The 23,003-nt window shown below is 42.7% G+C and overlaps 1 protein-coding gene across 1 annotated transcript in view; it reads right to left on the bottom strand.

Moving 5' to 3' along the window:
- Window positions 1-23,003, bottom strand: part of IGFBP7 (insulin like growth factor binding protein 7) — a 107,884-nt gene that overhangs the window by 11,769 nt on the left and 73,112 nt on the right. Inside the window, exon 2 of the mRNA XM_007946226.2 lies at window positions 2,010-2,119. Within this exon, the coding sequence (XP_007944417.1) occupies window positions 2,010-2,119 (110 nt within the window). The remainder of the gene's footprint in view (window positions 1-2,009; window positions 2,120-23,003) is intronic.

The raw sequence follows: 23,003 nt of genomic DNA on the forward strand, positions 1-23,003 counted from the left end.
GGTCCCCCTGCTTCTCATTGTGTAAGGCTCTCTAGGGAAATGCAGCAGAGTCTTTTATGGGTATTCCTTGGAAACGTTCCTCCCCCGCTTGCTCCGCTCCCTACCAGACATCCCAGAAGCCTCCAAATAAGCCATGAGGAGCGTCTGCAGCTTCTCGTTCCACGGGCTGCATTTTGGCCCTTCCCTGCTGCCTGTAACACAGGTTTCAGCTGAAAGCAGAGCTGCAGTGCAGTTGGGGCTGTCCCTGTCCACTACCCACCCTCAGGTAGCACCCTGACTTCACTCCAACCAGGTTATCCCTGTGACAGTGCCAGTCTCAGTGGCTGCACCCCTCTGCCTGCATGGTGGAGCCAGATGTTGGCAGGTGACCCAACCAGGGTCCGAGCCAGTGGGTTTTGCACACTGCAATAGGAGAGGGGAAGCCCTTTCTTTCCTCTCGAGTCTTCAAGCCGTGATCAGAATGTGAGCTTGGAGCTGCCAGTAACAATATCATCCACTGTGTGGAGAAAGATTCCTGAAGTAGAAGAAAATGAAGCCGATACACTGAGAGCAAACAGGCCTGAGTTGGAGCGTTGAAGACCCTGTTTGTGTTCTTGGAGCAGCTGTCCTTGAAGCTGGAGTTAACTCATGCTTTTGTTTTTTTCCCTAAGCTAGTTTGAAGTGAGTTTCTACAACTTGCAAAAGAGACATTTCTGACTCCAGAAGCCAAAAAACCCCTAGAGTTCTAGAAGCTGCTCTTCTGGTCAGACATTAAGCAAACAAAATAATCGAGAGACCATTACCCATCATGGAGCTTGCTGGAGGAGTAAAGCAGCTGAAATGGGGTGTCTGTTTATGCCATTTGACTTGAACTAAAGTTCTGTTTTATTTGGAAACAGAAAATTTATTAGGTTTCTTTGGAATTCACAAATTCCAAAGAAATGCTTTATTCTTACTGTGGTACTTTGGTACTATAAATCCTTTGTACATTTCCTCTTACAGAATGAGTTTCAGATTTTCACTTCATAGAATTGTTGTGATGTTTAAATGAGACAAAATGTAGAAAAAAGGACAAAAATTGAAAACAATGTATGGTAATCATTGTGAGGTACTATCTGATCTCACTCAAATGAGTGTATTCATTTTCCAGTCATGCTAAGGATACACTGTCCTTCAAATCAAAGGTAATGCTAATCAATGGGAAAAATTTTCCAAGAACAGGAGCTAATATCTACTGAGTGCTATGTATTTGGCAATTAATCAAGTGATTTTAATGGCATTGCCTTGTTTAATCTTTTCAATAATTATATGCTACTTTTATTGCACAGAGGAGGAAACAGGCTTAGAGCAGTGATTCTCAACTGTGGATGATTTGTGCCCAGGAGACACTTGACAACGTCTGGAGATATTTTTTGATTATCACAACTATGGGAATTGGGTGGGTACTGGCATCTTAGTGGGCAGAAGTCAGGGATGTTGCCAAACACCCTACAATGCACAGGACAAAGAATGCACCCCACAAACAAGAATCATCTGCCCCAAATGTCAATAGTGTCAAGGTTGATAAACCTTGGCTTAGAAAGAAACCTAGCCAATATGCTATACCGTCTGTACTGGGGACACATACTCACACGTGCACATGCAAACATGCAGGCATGAACATGGTATGAATGCACATACGCACACACATGCAGACATGCTCACATATACATGCACACATGTGCACTCACCCACATGTGTATACCCACTCAAATGCTGGGTTTGAGTGTTCAGCATTTTAATTCTTCCAGTTCCTACGGTTTCCTGCTAGGGCACTGCTAACAGAAAGCAAACAAGGACTGTTTCCCAGCTTGGTAAAGAACGTTCGATGGATTCAGTGAGGTGTGCTGTCTCTAAGACTGTCACAATGCTTCACCTTTGAGGAGCAGCGTACAATGGATCAGGAGGAGGATTTTAGGCTATTATCACCGTATGCAGTACAAAGGTGCCTTGTCAGGCTAGGATGCCTTCCTAAAATCTGTGCCACTGACCTTGTTCCAAATGAGGACAGGGGTTGGGATTCCGATGACCTCACAGCTTAAGTACACCTGGGCACCAGTGACATTCCAGATGTCCTTGGGGGGCGTCACGATGGAAGGACCTATAAGAGAGGGGACAAAGACAAAACCATCCTTGAAATAAGTCTTAACATTAGTCAGCATCCTGGGAAGTCAATGTTTGATTATGTTTATGAGGTCATCTCCTCTGGATTGTTTAAAGCAAATTTCAAAGGCTAGACTGGCTTCTCCCTGCCCCTAGTATGATTTTAATCTAAGCTTTGGGGCTGCATAAATCTAAACACAAAAACAAAAATAATTCGGAAGAAAATTTTGTTATTTCTACAATTTTCTTCTCCCCCAAACTATGCTCAAATGAGTTTTAATTTACCAGCTGTTTTGCATTATCTGGGATTTTCCATTAATAAAGTAAGATTTTAGATTTTTTTTTTTTCTTTTGTTTACTAGTATTTCTATTTTGGGGCAGGCAATGAACAACTGTTACTTAGGTAATGAAAAAAAAAATGAAGAGAGATTTGAATCTACTTTATCAGGGAGTAGATTATGGGTGCCAGGCACCCAGAAAAGTTGGAAGTCCCTGCCTCAGGAAGCATAGATAAGCTGATAATGATAAGTCAGAGGTGGTCATTTTCATCAAAGGGGGAAAAAGTGCAATGCCATGTGCCCTGGAGGACTGAACAGAGGCACCGTGGACAGAAGTAGCCTGGGTGTCAAGGAAGATGGTTGGAGGGGTCCTCCCAGCATGGGTCGGGGGAGGCCACGGGTAAAAGAACAGGCAAGAAGGTCCTCACTCAGAATCGGTGACTGCAGCATGCATCTTTTTTGCTGCTCTCTAGTCCTGGGTTCAGGAGTCTCTGAGTGGGACAAACAGAGGTTCGAGCCCATCCAGAGATGCCTGGGAAGAAAGGCCTGGTGATCCACTTCCAGCAGATCACAGCCATGGAAATCCCTATGAACCGAGCTCTACTCTGATACATAGGGGGTCCCCAAGAGTTGGAATAAACATGATGGCAACTGATTTAATCCTGGCTTCGGCAAATCATGGCCGACGGGCCAAATCTGTCCTGCCATCTGTTTTTGTATGGCCTGTGAACTAAGAATGGCTTTACATTTTTAAATAATTGGAAAAAAAAAATTGAAAGAAGGACATGTAAAAAGTATATGGAATTGAAATTTCGTGTCCATAAATTAAAGTTTTATTGGAACACAGCCACACTCATTACTTTAGACGTTGCATGTAGGGCTGCTTTCATACCACAACAGCAGAGTCAAGCTGTTGCAACTGAGACTGTATGGCCTAAAGTCATTACTATCCGGCCCTTCCCAGAAAAAGTTTGCTGATCCTGTTGTTGTTGTTGTTGTTTGCCGTCGAGTCGGCCCCGACTCATAGCGACCCCTCCCTGGGTTTCCGAGGCAGTATCACTACGGAAGTAGGATTGCCCAACCTTCCTTCCAAGGAGTGGCTGGTGGGTTTGAACCGCCTGCCTTCTGGTTGGCAGTCAAGTGCCTTAGCCACTATGCTACCAGAGCTCCTAGCTCTAGTCAATTGAGCGGTGACAAACGGCCAAACAAGATATTAACAGAAATTATCAGAACTTCAACCCTTTACACATTACCCAGAGTTGATGCAAATGCAACACTGGACAATTTATCGCTCAGCTCTGAACCACAACACTCTGACACCCAGCACGTATTGCAAGACCATGTGCTTGCTGACTGTGCCATCTGTGCTAGAAGAGATATATGCACCTACTCTTTGTTGTTAGCTGCTGTTGAGTCAGACTCATGGTGACCCAACATGTAACAGAATGAAATGGTGCCCCGTCCTGCGCCCTCTTCATGACCAATGGTACGTCTTAGTCCATTGCTGTGGTGACTGTGTCAATTCATCTCACGAAGGGTTTCTTTTCCTCCTGACCCTCCACTTTACCAAACATGATTGTCCTTCTCCAGTGATCGGTCCCTCCTGATGTGTCCAAAGTAAGCGAGTCAAAGTCTCCAACAATATCCTGATTTTGGAAGTTAAATCACCAGGCTTTTCTTCCTAGCCTTAGTCCAGAAGCTCTGCTGAAACCCATCCCCCATGGGTGAGTCTCTGGCATCTGAAATGTCAGTGACATAGCTTCCAACATCGTAACAACACACAAGTCACCACAGTATGACAAACTGACAGATGAGTGGTGGACCTGCATTTTAGTGAATGGTAATTAGGGTTTTGAGGCACTCCGGAGATTCAGTGGTTAAGTGCGTGGTTGCTAACTGAAAGGTTGGCATTTTGAACCCACCAGCTGCTCCGTGGGAGAAAGATGGGGCAGTCTGCTTCCATAAAGGTTTATAGCCTTAGAAACCTCATGGGGCATTTCTCCTTTGTCATATAGTGTTACTATGAGCTGGAACTGCCTTGATGGCAATGGGTTTGGCTTAATTAGTATTTCACTTCTGCTAATTCTGAATGCCAGGTTTCAGCCACCAGGGGCCTCCAGAGAGACTTGGAACAGTCCACAGAAGAGTGGAAGTAGAGCTGGGAGCTTGGGTCCCATGGCTGCCTCAGCATACAATTCCAGAGTCCAACTTTCCCCTACTTGACACTCACCAGCATTTCTTGAATGAAGGGGTTAATTATTTCTTCGGAATTTCAGCTCTCTGCTGCCTTGGTCCTTTAAGCCCAGTACAATACCTAATGCAGGATCATCTTGCATCAGATCTCTGGGAAAGGGACAAGTTCCCCTTTCGGCTCGGAAAATTTTCTGGCATAATCACCATTCCAAGGTCACAAAGTCCCCCTTTTGCAACAGGCTATTTCCAGTACACTATTAATTTCTTGAAACAGAAAGGAAATGACCCCAGCGTGCAAGATGTTCCCACTCATCTAAAGCAGCAGAAGCTGATTTTTTTTTTTTTTTAATCCTTTGGGGTATTTTTATTTTTTCCCTTTGTAAGAATGCAAATGATTGTTTTGAATGCAAAACAATCAAAAGTTTTGAAAGCTCTAAATATATTTCATGCTTCCTTCCCTCCAAACTATAGGTCCAAATAAAAAGCATATATCTTGGCCAGGGGTCTTGGCTTTTCTATCACAAACATGGATGTTAGCAAAATGGTGCTATAGTTATGTCTGTTTCTGCCTCTGTCTCAGACGTTTCCTGGTCTGAATGTTCCAATGCAGGACCCAGTAAAGGGCTGGGCTAGGCCTCACTCCACCCCAAGCTTCCTCAAGGGTCCTGTGACCCCAAGGGCATGGACAACACATAACTAGATCTGGCTGTACTTTGAACTACTTTTGCCTACTTCTTGGAGGGCGCTCATGCTACTCTGTCCTCCTTCCCACACATGATCTTGGCAAGACAACCTCAAAGCTCAGGGGATATCTAGGGATTGTTCTGAGAAGAATACATCAGTGTTTAGAGATTTGGAGGGGCTTGGGAACAAAGCTGCCTCTCACGGATCAACACCACACAAGGAATGCAAGATGCTTTTATTGTGAGGATGTGAGTGCTTCTGCCTCAGAAGAGACCATTCAGTATAACTAGCTTCTATCTCCCTCTAGTCAGTGAAGGTAGCAAGTCATCAGCCTCTTTCCAGGAAGTAGATTCTGGAGTGCATGTGGATGAATTCCAGCCTGGTTTTCTGTCACATATCTTGAAGACAAGGAGCTCTGGTGGCTCAGTGGTTAAAGCATTTAGCTGCTAACCAAAAGTGTGGTGGTTTGAACCCACCAGCCACTCCATGGCAGATGAGGCACTCTGCTTCTGTAAGGTTGACAGCCTTGAAAACTTTATGGAGGCACTTCTACTCTGTCCTATAGGGTCACTATGAATTGGAATTGACTCAGTGGCAGTGGGTTTGTTTTTCTGGTTTGGGTCTTGAAGATACATGATGAATTTTTCTCATTTCATTATTTCTAAACAGATGTTCTGAATCTTAATATGGAGTGGCAGTGGTGGTTCAGTGGTGGAATTCTTGCCTTCCATGAGGGAAACTTGCGTTTGATTCCTGGCCCATGCATAAGTAGCTACCACCCACGGGTCAGTGGAGGCTTGTAGGTTATTATATGCTTAAAAGGTTACAGCAGGGCTTCTGGGCTAAGACGGACTGTAAAAAAGGGCCTGGTGATCTACTTAAAAAACCAGCCAGTGAAAACTGTATGCGCACCTAATAATCCCTAATTTCACATCTGTTACACAATTCAATTCCTGTAAGCTCTGTTCTACCATTTCTTCATAGAAAAAAATTCAGGAAGGGGGCTCAATTCAATGACTCTTTACCAAATAACTTCTAATACTGACTTTGTTGTGAGAGGGGTCGCCATGTGTTAGGAGGCAACTCAGCAGCAGCTACAAACAACAATTTAAACAGAGTCCAATTTAGCAAATCTCTTTTATGGTTAATGCTTTCTTGTGTCCTTTTCAAGAGTCCAGGCTAAGGCTCTGGTGGCGTAGTGCCTGAGCCATTTGACTGCTAACCAGAAGGCTGGTGGTTCAAATCCACCAGCCACTCCTCGGAAGGAAGATCAGGCAATCTACTTCTGCAGACACCACCTCAGAAATCCAAGAAGGGGTCGCTATGAGTTCAATTGACTTGATTGCACTGAGGTTTTTTTTTTTTTTTTTTTTTAAGGCTAAGACTACAGAGATCTCCTGTTCTCTTCTACAATCTTTACAGTTTTACTTTTTACACTTAGGTTTGTGATCCATCATGAATTAAATTTTATGTATGCTGTTAGGTAGAGAGCAAGGTACATCTATTTCCCCCCCAAAAGGACATCCAATTGCTTCCGCATAATTTGTTGAAAAGAATCCCTTTTCTATTAAATTGTAATGGCACCTTTGTGGTAAATTCACTGACCATATATGTGTAGGTCTATTTCTGGACTCTCTATTCTGTTCCATTGGTTTATGTATTTGTTCTCATACCAGTAGCCATGGTATAATTTAGAAAGTAACCATAAAAATCAAAGTGTATGGAGGGCAGATACAATTTATCTATCTCCATTCTCTTATTCCAAGAAGCAGAACAGTCCGGAAAGTACAAGAATTCCTTAAAAAACATTTGTATCCAGGAAGACTTTGAATTAGAACAATTGCCAGGAGGTTCAAGATTAGGACAGATCATGGTGTGGGTTCTTTTTTCTCTTTCCCAAACCTTGAGATACATATATAACCTTAGGGAAGTGGGCTAGGTCAATATGTGGACTGTTTTAAAAACATAAATGATTTTGTGAACACTGCTACCAGGGTAATCTTGAGTCTTACAAAATTTCTATACCACAATAATCTGTACCACTCATTGACTCTTGTTGGGACAATGGGGTGAAAGGACAGAGGAGAAGCTCTCAGGATAAGTTTGCTACACAACATATAAAAAGTCTTTGGCCATTTCAAATGTATCCAAATAAATATTGCATTCACTGACTCAAGGGAAAATTTAATAAACAATATCTAAAATGGAAAACAATAACTTATAGAATAGCCCTTTTTTTTTTTTTTTTTTAAACAGCCTTTAAGTTTTGAAACCTATCTTGCAAAGGAAAACAGATCAATAAATGGTTAGAGTGATACTCAAGTGACTGACCAGTCTCCTAGTGTAGGTGGAGGTAGGTGGGCTTCACCCTGACTTCCTGTGTTGGAAGAATCCATTGAAGCTCTGTATTCTTCATGCTCACTTTGTTCAGTGCTGAGACCCACCAGCTCATCTACTTACTAAGCTTTTCCTTTTCTTTGCCACATACCTGGTCTGGAAAATTTCTTAGAACACAGAGGGAATGGAGACATTCTTGAAAATGGCAGAAAAATGCAGTATTATAAAAAGATGAGTGACGACACTTGGTGAAAAAGAGTAAGGGAGTAACTTGATGGAGACCTACAGAGACATCAAGTGGACAAAACTTGTATGAAGAGATGTTGAAAATGGCCTCGGCTGATAGGATGGTGAACCCAAATATACTGTCCTCCCCGTCCACACTTTAAAGAGCCATCATCCTACATATTTCATTTATAAGTAGTTTCACTCACCAATAATAATCCCTAATTTCACATCTATTACACAATTTAATTCCTATAAGTTCTGTTTTATCATTTCTTTGTAGAAACTATTCAGGAAGGGGACTCAGTTCAATAACTCTTTACCAAATAACTTCTAATACTTTTCTCTCTGCCTTTCTTCCATGGCCAAGCAGACCCAGAATTTATTTCTGTTTTTAAGGCTAAAGGAACTTTGAGTTCACTCTGAGCTGGGCAATCTACTCCCTTAGAGATACTGCTTCAGAAACCCAAGGAGGGGTTGCTATGAGTTGGAATCGACTCAATGGCAGTGAGTTTGGTTTGGTATTGGAGGAGCTGGTTATCAGGCAGAAAGCTCAAAATCAGTCCTCAGGGCCAAATGGATTAAATCATTCCATTTGGATTCAATTTCAAACAAGTCACAGAATATTTAAACATATAGAGACAAACATTAGGATAGGTTTATTTATTTATTCTTGCCTTTGTTCCAGGAAGGAATTTAGGCTGCTTAAAAACCCGTCTAGCAAATATCCTGTACATTAAATGACTGACTTCTTACTGCCTCCTCTTCCCTTTATGCACCTTGGGCAACCACAGACAGCAACCAGGCAACACTGCTGCCAGGTGGCTAAAGTAAGCAAGAATCCACCGGTTTCTCCATGTCAAAGGCACCCATACTTTTTTCCATCTCAAATGACTGTCCCCACACTACAAACGACTGTCCCCACACTAGGATACCCCACTTTCCTCTCCTTCCTTTCACAAATCAGTTAATTCTCATTCAATCTTTTTATTTTTTTAAATTTATATTGTTGTTGTTGAAGATATACACAACAGAACATACACCAATTCAACTGTCTCTACGTGCACAATTCAGTGACAATTACATTCTTCATGTTGTGCAACCATTCTCTCCCTCCTTTTCTGAGCTGTTCCTCCCCCATTAATCTAAACTCACTGCCCTCTAAGGTTCCTATCTAATCATGAGTTGCCTTGTCACTTTGATCCCATATAGACAGTTCTTAAAAGATCGTTAACACTCAAGGCAGACATTTTTTACTAGTTAAGCTAAGATATTGTTTGGTTTTAAGAAGACTCCAGGGGATATTTTTGGTTTAAGGTTTAAAGATTGTCTCAGGGTCATTCAATCACTTGATCTTTTACAACCCTCTAGTTCATCTTTTTCCTCTTTGCCCAGTGATCTCATGTAGTCTTTTAAACTCCTCTTGAGGAGAAAAAAGAAGAAAAAGAGAGGGAGAAAGTGAAGGAGAAGAAAGAAAAAATGAAGAAAAGAAAGACAGATACAAAATGAAGTTTTAGGAATTGTGGTTGGATGGATGGATTTAAATTTGGAATACTGTAACTTGATTCTGAAAACCCTAGGAAGGGCAGTTCTCAAAAAACACAATGTCATGAGAAGAAGACCTTGAAATGGAATTGATTTTGAATTTTACATGCAATTTATTCAAGCTGATATTTCATAAAGCTGTAGTAAAGAGGACAGAGTTGAAATGAGTTATCCTATAAAAAGCACAGGGATAATGTAAAAGAAGAATGTGAATAATTTCCTAGTTTCTTACAGACCACAAAGCACTCTCTAGACATTACCTGAAATGTCCTCACTTTTTTTTTTTTTTTTTTTTAAAAGACAACGGACTCTTGGGAACGGAACACTTGGCTCTAGATCCTTGTCTACCATGACTGCCAAGAGACCTTAAGCTTAACCATTTTTATAGAAGAAGAAACCAGGGCAAGACTGAGATTCTTTGGGCTGGGAAATGAGTATATCATGAGTGTGTCCCTAATTAGGGATTAAAACAAGGGGGTCATAAAGTTGCCTTAGTCATCTAGAGCTGCTATAATGGAAATACCACAAGAGGATTGCTTTGACAAACAGAAATTTATGTTTTCAAAGTTTAGAAGGCTCGAAGTCTGAATTCAGGGCACTGGTTCTAGGGGAAGTTCCTTGTTCCTTGGCTCTTTGGTGATCTTCATTTGGCATGCTATTATAGATTGAACTGTGTTGTCGCAAAATATGTGTCAACTTGGCTGGGCCATAGTTCTCAGTGGTTTTGTAGTTATGTAATGTTGTAATATCCCCCCTAGATTTTATCTGATGTGGTTAGCTCTGATCCAGGTAAGGGGATTATGGAGCGATGCAACATCCTTACTCAGGTCATAGCCCTGATATTATGTAAGAAGAGTTTCCCTGGGGTATGGCCAACATCATCTTTTCTCTTACAAGATGTTTTGGTCCTCTAGTGCTGCTCTAACAGAAAATACCACAGGTGGAGATGGCTTTAACAAACAGGGATTTGTTCTCTCACAGTTTAGGAGGCTATAAGTCTGAGTTCAAAGTGCTAGCTCTAGGGGCAAGAGGAAGATCCCTTGACCTTGGGCATCAGCTCTGCCTCTTGCTCCTGGCCCACTGGAGTGGGAGCTGGAGGTGTCTCTTAACTCTGACTGCTGCTGACTGCTGAGGCTGACAGACCCTAGGTCGACAAATAAAATAGCACAGTTCCAAGATTATCAAACAATAGGGCAGGCCACTGGTTCAAGTCCAGGAATAATCCTAAAATCAGCAGACAACATGGCAGGTTGAATGAAGACTTGGCTTCAAGCAGGGTCCAAGCATGTCAAAAAGCTCAAAATCTTGCCTAAGGTATTTGACTGCTAACCAGAAGGCTGGCGGTTCAAACCCACCAGCTACTCCTTGGAAGAAAGATTGGGCAGTCCACTTCCATAGAGACACTGCCTTGGAAACCCCAGGAGGGGTCCCTATGAGTTGGAACTGACTTGATGGCAGTGAGTTTATATATAGATAGATAGATAGATATACCGGAAGCAGACCACATCTCTAAGGCTACTCAGCTGCTCCAGTAGAGTCAACCATGGTGTTGATTACCAGTCTCATCATGGGGAATAATTACATCCAGCTGCCCTGCCACTCAAAACCAGGGGCAGCCAAGTTGATGAAAAACTTAACTACCACAAATACATACAGGAGAGGGAAGTGAGCAGAGAGGGAGGGAACTGCAACCACCAAGAAAGAAAAGCCACGAGCAGAGTGCATCCTTTGGACCCAGGAACCTCTTAGAGTCAGGAGAAGATTGATGTCAAGACACATAGTGATCACCAAGGGATGCTGGGACCATGGGTGCTGAAAAGAGACAAGGACCTTCCTCGTAAACTGTGAGCCAACAGAGAGAGAAAGCCTTCCCATAGAGCTGGCACACTGAATTTGGGCCTGTAGCCTCCTAAACTGTGAGAGAATAAATTTCTGTTTGTTAAAGCCATCTACTTGTGGTATTTCTGTTATACTAGACACATGGCATCGATCTCACCCATCTTTGCTTGCTTGCTTGTTTAATTTCTTTTATGTCTCAAAAGAGATTGACTGAAGACACACTGTACATTAATCCTATCTCATAAACATAACAAAGACATTCCATTCTCAATGGGATTATAACCACAGACATACAGGTTAGGATTTACAACACATAGTTTTGGAGGACACAATTCAATCCATACCAAAAGGTATTAGCAAATACCTCGTTAGCCAATTATTTTAATTTAAAAAAGTTGTATAGAAGATGTTCAGAGAGATAATGTTAGAAGCTAAGAGAACCAGAGCATGGTTACTCTGACACATAATGTTAGAAGCTAAATATTCTGTACTGAGCTGAGGAAATGGTCAAAAGTCAAATTCTCCCCAGTAGACAACTTCTGTCCTCCAATATCACATTCAACCATATATTCTTTGCTTTGTTCCTTTCTTCATTTTTCCCCGTTCCTTTCTTCTATTTTACCCTACCAATCCACTCTTTCTCACTTGTACTCAAAACCACTCACTGTTCCTGGCAGCCAGGTCTCCTCACCCACCATTATGTGCTCACTATCACTTAAAGAACCTTTGCTTATGCTGCTGCACTTGCCTGCTTGGAATGTCCTCTCTCTTCTCATTTCTTAACTATACCCTACCCTTTATTTGATGCTCTTAGACTGAAGTTTCATCTCCCCTTTGACATCTTTGACAACTCCAGCTCTCACTCACTTCTTCTCTGAAATCCTGTTGAGTTTAGAGTTAGTGCCACATAGTTTAGCGCATCATTGTTCTCTAATGCTTTCCTCAGCTGGGCTTATTGAGAATACTAGTGACCTGATGGAGCCTATACTAAAAAAAGGACTCTAGAACCACATGTTCTTCATGATCATGGAAAGGAGGAGGGCCCAGACTATATGCAGTGGGTAAAGGGCAGCAGCAAATTCAGAACAATATAACATGATTAATCAAACAAAACTGAGAAGACAGCAGCCATTGTCTTGAAATATCACCAGTGCACATATTGATTGCTAAGTCACCTAACCAAACTGGTGGTGTAGTCACCTCTTATTTATTAGCTGGTGGATTATTCATCATGATTTTCTTTAATTCTCTATTTGACTTTCTCTTGCCTTAAGCAATGTTACTTAGTTACTCCTCACCCACCAACAAATTAAATATGATTAGGAAATGAAAATTTATTTGAACATGTTACCAGCCAAGCAAATCCCAATGAGAAAGACAGGTCTGTTGAGGAGGGAAAATCATCAGTCACCCTCACACTAAAAACAGTTTCAATATTAAACTGGGTTATGTTAACTTGTATCATGGCTCTCACTGAGTACTTAAGACAGCTAAGGAAGCTGAGTCTAAGGACTTCGCCAAATTATGGTACATTTGTGAGCCATAGTCATCTTGAATTGAATGATGCTGCAGTCTCAGAATAGCTCATACAGAGTATGTGCATTCATACCAAATAAGGGGAGAGGGGAGGGAATTAGAAAAAGAGCTGAGATACCACATAAGGAGATAAAGAATTTAGACAACTTGGCAAGAATTCCAGATTGAGATTTGATTCTGATAACACATTGAAGGGAAAAACACCAAACAAAAGTACAAAATGGGAAAAGAATAGTAGGAAGGCACTATAGCCAAGAGGGGGAAGGGGATAAAACAAGTAGAAACTTCCTGATCTTAAATAAGAGGAAGCAGTAACTGTACAGCTAATTAAAGAGCAGAGCCATCTGCCAATGCAGGCCATTTCAGGAATTCTCAGAGGTGGGGTGATTTAGCAGCTAAATCTCAGTATAGAGAACTAGGGCACAGTCTGAGGAGTATCAGTGGAAGACAGCAAAGGGAGAAGAAGGCAGCATTAAATCTTAAACTGTAAAGGCCAGATTTAATCTTAAAGTTTCAGTTCAAGGCAAATCCACCTGGTTACAGTAGCTACAGTTAGTCCTTTATACTTTAGTATGAATATAGAACCAATACTTTGTAATGACAGGCTCCTACTAAACATTTCAGAAGGCAAAAATGTGTAAGAACTGCTTCTTCTTCTCCAGATATCATAATCTGGGGTAAGTAGGGGGTGGGGGATGTAATACATTTTGACTGAGAACAAAATGCTGAGGAAGTGGTAGACTATAGTGAGTTTGGAGCATTAACTTTGGGATCAGGATTCTGCTCTACTACTTCTGAGTTATGTATATAACACTGCACAAGTTATTTAATTTCTCTTAGTTTGTTCATCTTTGAAATAAGGACATGATATCTATGCCATTAGATTATCAGAAATATCAATCAAGATAAAGCGATTAGGACACACCCGGCATGGAGTAAACAATAAGCATTAGTTACTGTTTTTTTATTACAGAGCAGCACAAAGTAAATTCCTTATGACTGGAAATGATAAAAATTGCTTATTCAGGGAATGGAGACACATATCAGTTGGAGCAGGGGTAGTCAGGGAAAGGAGGTGGCACCTGAAATCCAGAAGTAGGACTCCCGTCAAGGTGACTGCTCACCTGTGTGCACACAGGCACGGAGAAAGGAAGATGTTAGCACGCTGGTGGAACAGGGAGCACACCAGTCTGGCCCTCTGGAAAAGGGTTGTTGTATACAAGGAGAGGAGCTGAAATTCTGGTGGTGGGGCCCAGAGGAAGGCTGAGTTCTGTCTGAATGCTGGAGTGACAAGATTACAGTAGAATATCAGGAGATGAGTTTGGAAGCCTTTGTAACAAGATTGCGATAGGGCAGAAATGAAGAACCTATATCAAGGTTGTAGCAATGGGAATAGAGAGTAAAGGAGCAGACTTAAGAGACTGCACAGGAAGAACTAACATCAACCAGTGTCTGGGTGTGGGGATAAGGTCAAGAGTCAAAGGCTGTGAGCCTGGATAGCTAGGGGCTGGATGCACCATGGACAGAAGCAGGAACACCAGTCTAAGGCAGGTACTCAATGGAGAAGCATGGTAAATTATGGGTTTGGACTTAGGCAGATGTGCATTGTGAAGGGCCTGAACCCCATGGAGAAAGGATAATGGGGAGACCAGTGATGTGAAGACAGACAGTGTCGAGTTTACACTTCAGCCCTGGGATGGCAACAGGGGTGCAATGGAAGAAAGACAGCTCTGGTTCTCCCTCCCTCCCATGGGCAGCTTTTCTTGAGGGAATTCCATCAGCTCACCGCTGACCATGCAGGTGAGGCAGAGAAGTTAAAAGTTAAGGCACTGCTTAGCCACCAGCTATTCACTTGCAGGACCTGTTCATATGAGAGAGAGCAGAAAGTCCACTATTGTATAACTCTGGTGACAACAGACACAGATCCCATGAATTACAAGTCCAGACATCATGTTTGGTAAAGCAGAGGGTCAGTGCAAATGAAGGAAACCCTCAACAAGACAGACTGACAGAACAGGCACAATAACAGGCTTGAACATATCAAAGACCATGAAGATGGCATAGGCCTGGGCAACACTGTATTCTGTTAACCACAAAGTCTCAGGAGTTGGACCCAACTCAATAGCAACTGACCACCACCACCTCTGGGTTAATGAGACACTCCATTTTGGCTCCAACCTTTGAGAATGAAAACCTTCCTAGAGTGTATAAGTGTATTTTTTCTGAAGTAGACATCACAGTACTAAGATGACTTTCTGTGGTGATTATGAATCTTGCAATGTCTCAAAATTATCACCCTAAGTCTGAGCTGACCTTGGAACATGAACAGAAATTTTGTTGCAATCTGTTGCTTGCAAACAAATCTCTTATTTAATGACCTTCTTACTATTTTTCCCTTCTTTGTATGGCCTCGCACAGGGGCATGATCAAGGGTGTGGCTTCTGTACCACAATGATTTTGATTCATGTGGTCATGCTCATCTTGGAGGAAGCTGCCTTAGGTAAAGAAAATCCATGACAGATTTAAAACTGTGTTCAGAGGTGGAAGATGGAGAGATCACGCTGGTCAGAAACATGGCCACAGGATGAGCTAATCTATCCAGCCAAGCTCCCATGGAAGTCAGGGGGTCTAAACCACCATCATGATACTAGACTGGCTGGTGTTCACACAAGTTAAATTAGCAAGCTAGATTTTTATTAACTTTGAGCCCAAGGAAGTACTGACTTTATATAAAGGGAAACTCCCTAGTTAGGTGGGTGTACCTTGTTCATGTTAATGCAGACTTAGAAATACCTTTTTCCACCTCTCATGGGCCTGTTCTGTCTGGACTATGACTCATCTTAAATCCAACATATAAAAATGTTGGATCACTTTTTCCTACTTCACCAGCACTGAATTGGGTGGGGAATTTCCCACAGGAAGGTACTTATTGCCAAATCATGTGGATGGTCACACCTGATTCTGGGATTCCTAGAAGCCAGGCCAGTAAGTTCCCCATGGGCGCTTCATCTTTGCATCCCTGCCCACTCCCCTTCCCTATATACACAGGGCAGCGCATCTACAGGCATCAGAAAGTACCCCCTAAACCAAGATGGAAGGGGAAGTCTTCTTAGCCTGGAGGAGCCCCACCCTTGGCACTTGGTCTCAGGCCCTAGGCCCGGTGGTGACTAACAAAAACTTACATCCAAAGAAATAGATATCCTTGAACTCTACCCCTGAGGAGAAGGATATGAGGGACTTCCAAGTGGCCCTTCAACTTCAGAAGGGCTGTACTTACGAAACCAAACACCTAGAACATTTTGGAAAGCTACAAAGGACTGGGGCCTGAACTCCCTGCAGGCTCTGGAGAGATGCTAAAACCAAAAACCTAAACCCACTGCCACTGAGTTGACTCCAACTCATAGTGACCCTATAAAACCAAAAAATCAAACCCATTGTTATTGAGTTGATTCTGACTCATAGTGAACCCTATTGGGTTTCCAAGGCAGTAAATCTTTACAGTAGTAGATTGCCTTGTCTTCCTTCTGTGAAGTGGCTGGTGGATTTGAACCACCAGCCTTCTGGTTAGCAGTCAAATGCCTTAGGCACTGCGCCACCAGAGCTCACTCATATAGCAACCCTGTAGGGCAGAGTAAAACTGTCCCATAGGGTTTCCAAGGCTATAAATCTTTACGGAAGCAGACTGCCCCATCTTTCTCCTGTGGAGTGACTCATGGGTTCGAACAGCCAACCTTTTGGTTAGTAGCCAAATGCTTAAACCACTGTGCAACCAGAGTGCCTCAGGAGGACACTACAGTAGACTAATTCTGCTGTTCCTAGTCCATGCAGACAACCTGGGTACCAGGGATCTAAGCCTGGGGTTTTGTTTTTGTTTTTGTTTTCAGGAGAAACTTGACTAAAACCCAGTTCTTCAGCTCTCTGAGAACAAGTTAAGCCCTTAGCACCACTTTTTGCCTGAAAAAGAGATTTAGACTGTGGGAATCCCAGCAAATCCTTCTGGCCAGGCTGATGGCTCTGGAAGCAGTCTGTGGGATTTGGCTGTGCAGTGTAGAACCATCCTCTTCAACTCGGATTTACCACGCCAAAGTTTGCTGAGTCTCCGGAAGGTTATGTGAGCTGGCCAAGATTAGCCAGTGAGTGACCTTGCAAAAAGACTGCAGAATAACAGGCAGTGACATACACAGAGCCTGAGGAGAAAGCTCCAGCCACCTGGGCACTGGCCTTCAATCCTGGCTGCACATTAGACTCACTTGGGAGCATCTGAAAAAGAATTCACGCCTGGGCCCACTCCCAGAGTTTCTCATTGGTCTGGGGCTGGGGCCTGACATTGATACTTTTTCTTTTTTAAACTCCACAGACAGAACTGGGTAGTGTAAACAGTTAAAACGCTCTACTGCTTAACTGAAAGGTTAGAAATTAAGTCCACCTGCCTTGGAAGAAAGGCCTGGGAATGTACTTCTGAAAAATCAGCCACTGAGAACCAGAGCATGGTCTGCTCTGACACATAGGAGGTCACCGGGAGTCGGAGCTGACTGGACAGCAACTGGTATTTTAGACAGAGCCACTCAATTACAGTGTGGCTTCAGGGCAGGAGGTAATCAGATGATAAGGAAGGCAGTAAGCAAAGGAGGAAAGAGGAAGACAGATTTGAGAAAATAATGTTTCTGGGTCTTTTCAGAGCACCAGAGGCCAAATACTGCTTGGAGTGAGTGAGTATTCAAGAAGACAGAAAACTCCAGTCAGCAGGCTCTGGATGAAGAATACAGACATCTGGTGGGATAATATCACCAGCAGCAGCAACAGCAGCACTTAACTGTTATTATTATTATATTAACCAGATGAGGGCAGTGGGCAATGTCTTATATCCCCTCCTTTGTTAGAAGCTTTGAGTTCCTCGTTCTCAGTCTTAGCAGTACTCCTTCTGTGCTGTTTTCAATTTTCGTAAAATAGTTAGTTCCTACCCCCATCCCTACCCCATCCCTCTCCCGCCCTCATAATTGCGACCCATAATTGTATTGTACCGTCAGGAGGTTCAGCATGCTCAGTGCATGGGTCCTGAAAAAAAAATCCCACTAAACTGGGACCCTTTCTCTTTGCTCATTTCTTGTCAGGTTTTCTCTCTGTTAAGACACGTGTGACTGGGTTTTAAGAGTGTAAGTAGGATGAAACAGAAGGGTGAGAAAACGCGGGAGAAAATGGCCCTTTTCCGACTCTGGTGGAACGGGGTGAAGGGTGCTGGGGGGCTCAGCTGACGTCTGGAGTCCACGCTTGGTGATGTTTTGCCCTTCAGGCCTTGTTCCCATTTAGAACATTCATGGTTCCAGCTGCCGCCTTGGCAGGCTGTCCCAGACATGAATCAGATGCACATAACTGAGCTTCCCCTGTTATTTCTCAGTTCTTTTTCCCTTTTCCAGCTTGTGCCCCCTGGTTATTTTCTAGACTCTTTTGTGATGTCCACAGACTTTGGGAAAGCTCTGTTATTTACCCCAAATCACATCCTTCGCCTATCTAGTTTTTGCTGAGTGTTCTCAGACTTCTCCCAGCATCCTAGCAGGATTTGCAATTTTCTGTAGTTTCTAGTGATGTCCCAAACCTTAAATTGGAACTGAATGCTCCTCTTTCCTTGTTGGCTAATTATTCTTCTATGTGTGTCTTGGAGTCCCTGGTGGTGCAAATGATGAATGAGTTCAGCTGCTAACCAAGGTGGCTGGATGTTCAAGTCTACCCACAGGTGCCTAGGAAGACAGGCTTAACAATCTGCTTCTGAAAAACCAGCCATTGAAAACCTTATGGAGTTCATTCAACTCTGACATACATGGGGTTGCCATGAGTTGGAATCAACTTGTTGGTAACTGGTATGGTATGTGTGCTTTGGGTACTTATATGGGTGCTAATATGAACTTAATTTGTATAACACTGTGAGCTTCCTATGTGCTCCAGTGGAAAAAAAAACCTACTGCCGTGGAGTCGGACCTGACTCATAGCGACCCTTCCTTGGGTTTCTGAGGCAGTTATCACTGCGGAAGTACCTTGATTGCCCAATCTTCCTTTCAAGGAGTAGCTGGTGGGTTTGAAGCACAACTGTATTTTTTCTGAGTGCTAAGAGGAAATTCACATCACTCAATGTGCTAGATGTAGGTGCAGTGAACAATCTAGGCTGGGAAAAGCTAGAAGGCTCAATGAGGATCAAAAATACGGAATATCATTGCTCTGAAAACCAGGGAAATAGTAACGTCTCTTTGACTACATAAGGAGCCCCGGCAGTGAAATGGTTAAGCCTCAGCTGCTAACTGAAAGGTTGGTGGTGTGAAACTACCTAGCTCCTCTGTGAGAGAAAGACCTCGTGATCTGCTTCTGTAAAGATTACAGACAAGAAAACCCTATGGAGCAGCAGTACTACTCTGTCACATGGGACCACTCTGAGTTGGAGTTGATTTAACAGCTCCTAAGGAGCTCTGGTAGCATAGTGCCTAAGGCACTTGACTGCTAACCAGAAGGCTGGCAGTTCAAACCCACCAGCCACTCCTCGGAAGGAAGGTTGGGCATTCCTACTTCTGTAGTGATACTGCCTCGGAAACCCAAGGAGGAGTTGCTATGAGTCAGGTCCGACTCAATGGCACGTAACAACAACAACAACAAACATCATTAGTCTGGTGGCATAGTGCCTAATGCATTTGACTGCTAAACAGAAGACTGGAGGTTCAAACCCACCAGCCACTCCTCAGAAGGAAGGTTGAGCAATCACTTCTGTAGTGATATTGCCTGGGAGACCCAAGGAGTGGTTACTGTGAATCAGATCTGACTCGAAGGCAGTGTGTTTGTTTGTTTGTTTTGTTTAACATAATTAGAATGGCCAGACTTGGCCTCAGCTACTTTGGTCATGTTGTCAGGAAGGACAATGTCCTGGAGAAGGATACCATGCTTGGTAAAGTGGAGGGTCAGAGAAAAAGGTAAGGGCCCTCAACGAAATGGATTGACACAGGGACTGGAATCATGGGCTCAAGCATAGCAAGGGCCGTGAGGCTGAAACAGGACTGGGCAGTGTTTCGTTCTATTGTACAGAGGGTCGCTATGAGTCAGAGCCAATTTGACGGCACCTCACAACAACACAATAACAACAACATAACAACATAATTTTGACCACATGGTAGGAGTATTTATCTAGGGAGGTCTGAGGGAGTTTTGAGTAAGGATTTTGTATTTATTTGTGGTAGTTCAGTTGATGTGTCAACTTGGCTGGGCCTGGTTGAGTGGCTGGGCAGCTGGATGTAGTATTCCCCATGATGAGACTGGCAATCAGCTCCATGGTAGAATCTACTGTGAGCAGCTGAGTAGCTGCCTTAGGGAATGTGGTCTATTTCCTGTATATAAGTAGAAGCCTTGAGGAATAGTCTCTAGCTTATGGCACCTTGAACCCTGCATGTAGCTCTGTTGTTATTCAGCAGCCTGCCATGCTCTGCCGACCTTGGGACTTAGAATGGACTTGAATTAATGGCCTGCTGTGTGGTTTGGTAACATCAGGCTTATGCTTTTTTATTTGTCAACCTTGGGCTGGGCAGCCTCAGCAGCCAACAGTTGTCTGAGCGAAGAAAAGCCTCAAGCTTCAGTAGGCCGGGAGCTGGAGGCAGAGCTGAAGCCCAAAGCTGAGGGGCTTTCACCCAGCCCCTAGAGCCTGCCACTTTGGACTTGGACTTAAAGTCTCCAACTTGTAAGAGAATAAACTCCTATTTGTTAAGGCCATCCCATTTGTGGTATATTCTTGTCAGAGAGGCACTAGGTAACCAGAACATTATTTAATGAGGCAAATCACACGTGGAGCCCACCCTGTTGGGTAGGAGCTGAGAAATGGGAATCAGGAAAAGTAAAGGTATGCCAACACATACGGGCCAGAGGTAACTGGAAGAAGGGGTTCTTGGGGCATAAAAACATTCTTTGCTGCTCTTACTGGTATTTATAGGATCAGAAATGTTTGCTTTGGTACTTTGGCTACTTTTAGGTAGTGGTTATGGTTCTGTAATTAATGGTGCTTTCTTTCTTTGGAGTTTTGTTTTTCTGTTTTCCTTGAGTTTTTAAATTCATTTTCTAATGCAAGAAGAAACAAGGAAACGGGTTTTTGTGGTTTCGATAGTAGACTGGGTTTTAAAGGTGCTTTACAAGAAGGGGAAACAATTACAGTGAAACTTGCAAGAGCTGGCCCTTTACAGGACTGCCTTGTTTGTCTGAATCTATCAAGTTTTCTGCCTTTGACAGGTTGCAGCCTTACTACTTTGCTATTGCTCTGTATTAGTGGAAGATGTTTGCATTTTCCTTCTCTGACATGTTTCTGTCTTGTTTGCATTTTTCTTCTCTGACATGTTTCTGTCTTGCACAGGTTCTGGCTTTGGCAGGTTTCACCGAATATGCAAAATGCCCTAAGGGTGAAGGAAGCATGCAGGGAGAAATAGCCAGGGACCCCTTGTAGAACCATCCCTTGCCTCTGGGAGGTCTTCCTTCTACAGGAGCGATCAGCTCCACCATGGAATTTTACTCTTTTGTCTCAGTAAAGAAGAATAATTGGAGTTTCAGATTTGGCACCTCTACAGAGCAGCCATACATAAAAGTAGGAAACTCATTTTTTATAGATGTGGGGAGGAAAATGTCCTTGATATTCCTGAAACTGGCCTTGCAGCTGCAGTGTATGCCTTCCAGTGTTTGTTTTTTTGGGTACATTTTTAGCGAATCTCTTTAGCAAAATGTGTGACACCTTTAGGAAGCTGGGAGTTTCAAAGATAACGGGCAGATGTCTGAACTCAGCCAAGCCAGCACACTTCAAGCACCAAGATAATGCTTGCTCATGACCATCAGTCAGCTGCTTGTGAACAGGGGAAAGATGAAAAAGCCATCCAGGCTTATCGATTCCATGGGAAGGGATCACAGTCTTTGCAGTGGCAGATTACCCATTAAGCAAGGTAAGCACGGGTGTACTTGTGCTTACTTACTGATCTGTAGTGAACAATTTCACATTTTTTCACCACATCAAAGATCTTACCTCTAGGTATGGCTGGCATCTGTTTCTCTGCCAACCCCACACCATCTTCCTACAGAATACAGAATCAAAAGCCTTTTTAAATTTACAATCCCCAATAGGGACACAGTACCCAGTAAGAAGGTAAGTACAGTATGAAACTGTTCACTACAGATTAGTAAGTAAACACAAGTAAGCCTGTGCTTACCTTGCTTATTGGGTAATCTGCCTCTGGGTCTCTGAGCCAGTAAATCAAATGAACTAACACTTGAAGAGAAGAAAATTCAAGAAAATTTAAATAGAGAAAATAAGAACAAGTATGATTCCTGGAGCTGAGAAAGAAGTTTGATTTGATTCACAGATGTTTCTTGGGTAAATTTTTTTTTTCAATGATCAAGCAGTGTTTCAACTTACACAATAATAATGAGGAATAAACTAAACCAAACCCACTGTCATTGAGTCAATTTTGACTCATAGCCACTGCCATTGGGTTTACAAGTCTGTATATCTTTACAGAAGCGGACTGCCTCATCTTTCTTCCACAGAGTGGTTGGTTGGTTTGAACCACCAACCTTTTGGTTAGCAGCCAAATGCCTTAACTACACCACCAGAACTCCTTAATGAGGAATAACAAGTACATAAATATTTCATTGTGTCAGCACTGGATCAGTTTAGCCAATGTCATGCAACATGCTCAGAAGATAATTAAAATAAGAACAGATCTTTTTGGAACATACTGATCATGAGCTATATAATTGGGCTGGCAATGGGTACAATTCCTAATAGTTAATTTGGGGTATCAAATGAAAAATGTCCTCTAATCACCATCAACTTTAATATCCATCCCTATAATTAGAGCACTAACTTCTTATTGCCTAGTTGAATTTATTCACAAAGGTAAAATTTCCATGGAGAGTAGGATTAACGTTTAACAAAGTCCACAATAGCGCTAACTAGATACAGGTAGTCCCTGACTTACAACAGTGTTCCATTCTGATGACTCTGTAGTAATTTGGTTCTGAAGGAAGTTGAATTTTTTTTTTTTTGCTCCATTATTATTGCCTTTTATTATCAGTATCTTTATAAATCCAATCTTTGTCTTTGGGAGTTAGAAATATTACATATAAACTTACAGATATTTTAACATTGTATGTAGTACATGGGAGCTCTGGTAGCATAGTGGCTAAGACACTTGCCTACTAACCAGATGGATGGCGGTTCAAACCCACCAGCCACTCCTC

Source organism: Orycteropus afer, unplaced genomic scaffold, assembly GCF_000298275.1.
Source record: "Orycteropus afer afer isolate SDZICR_OR568_19922 unplaced genomic scaffold, OryAfe1.0 scaffold00153, whole genome shotgun sequence".
Lineage (NCBI taxonomy): Eukaryota > Metazoa > Chordata > Mammalia > Tubulidentata > Orycteropodidae > Orycteropus > Orycteropus afer.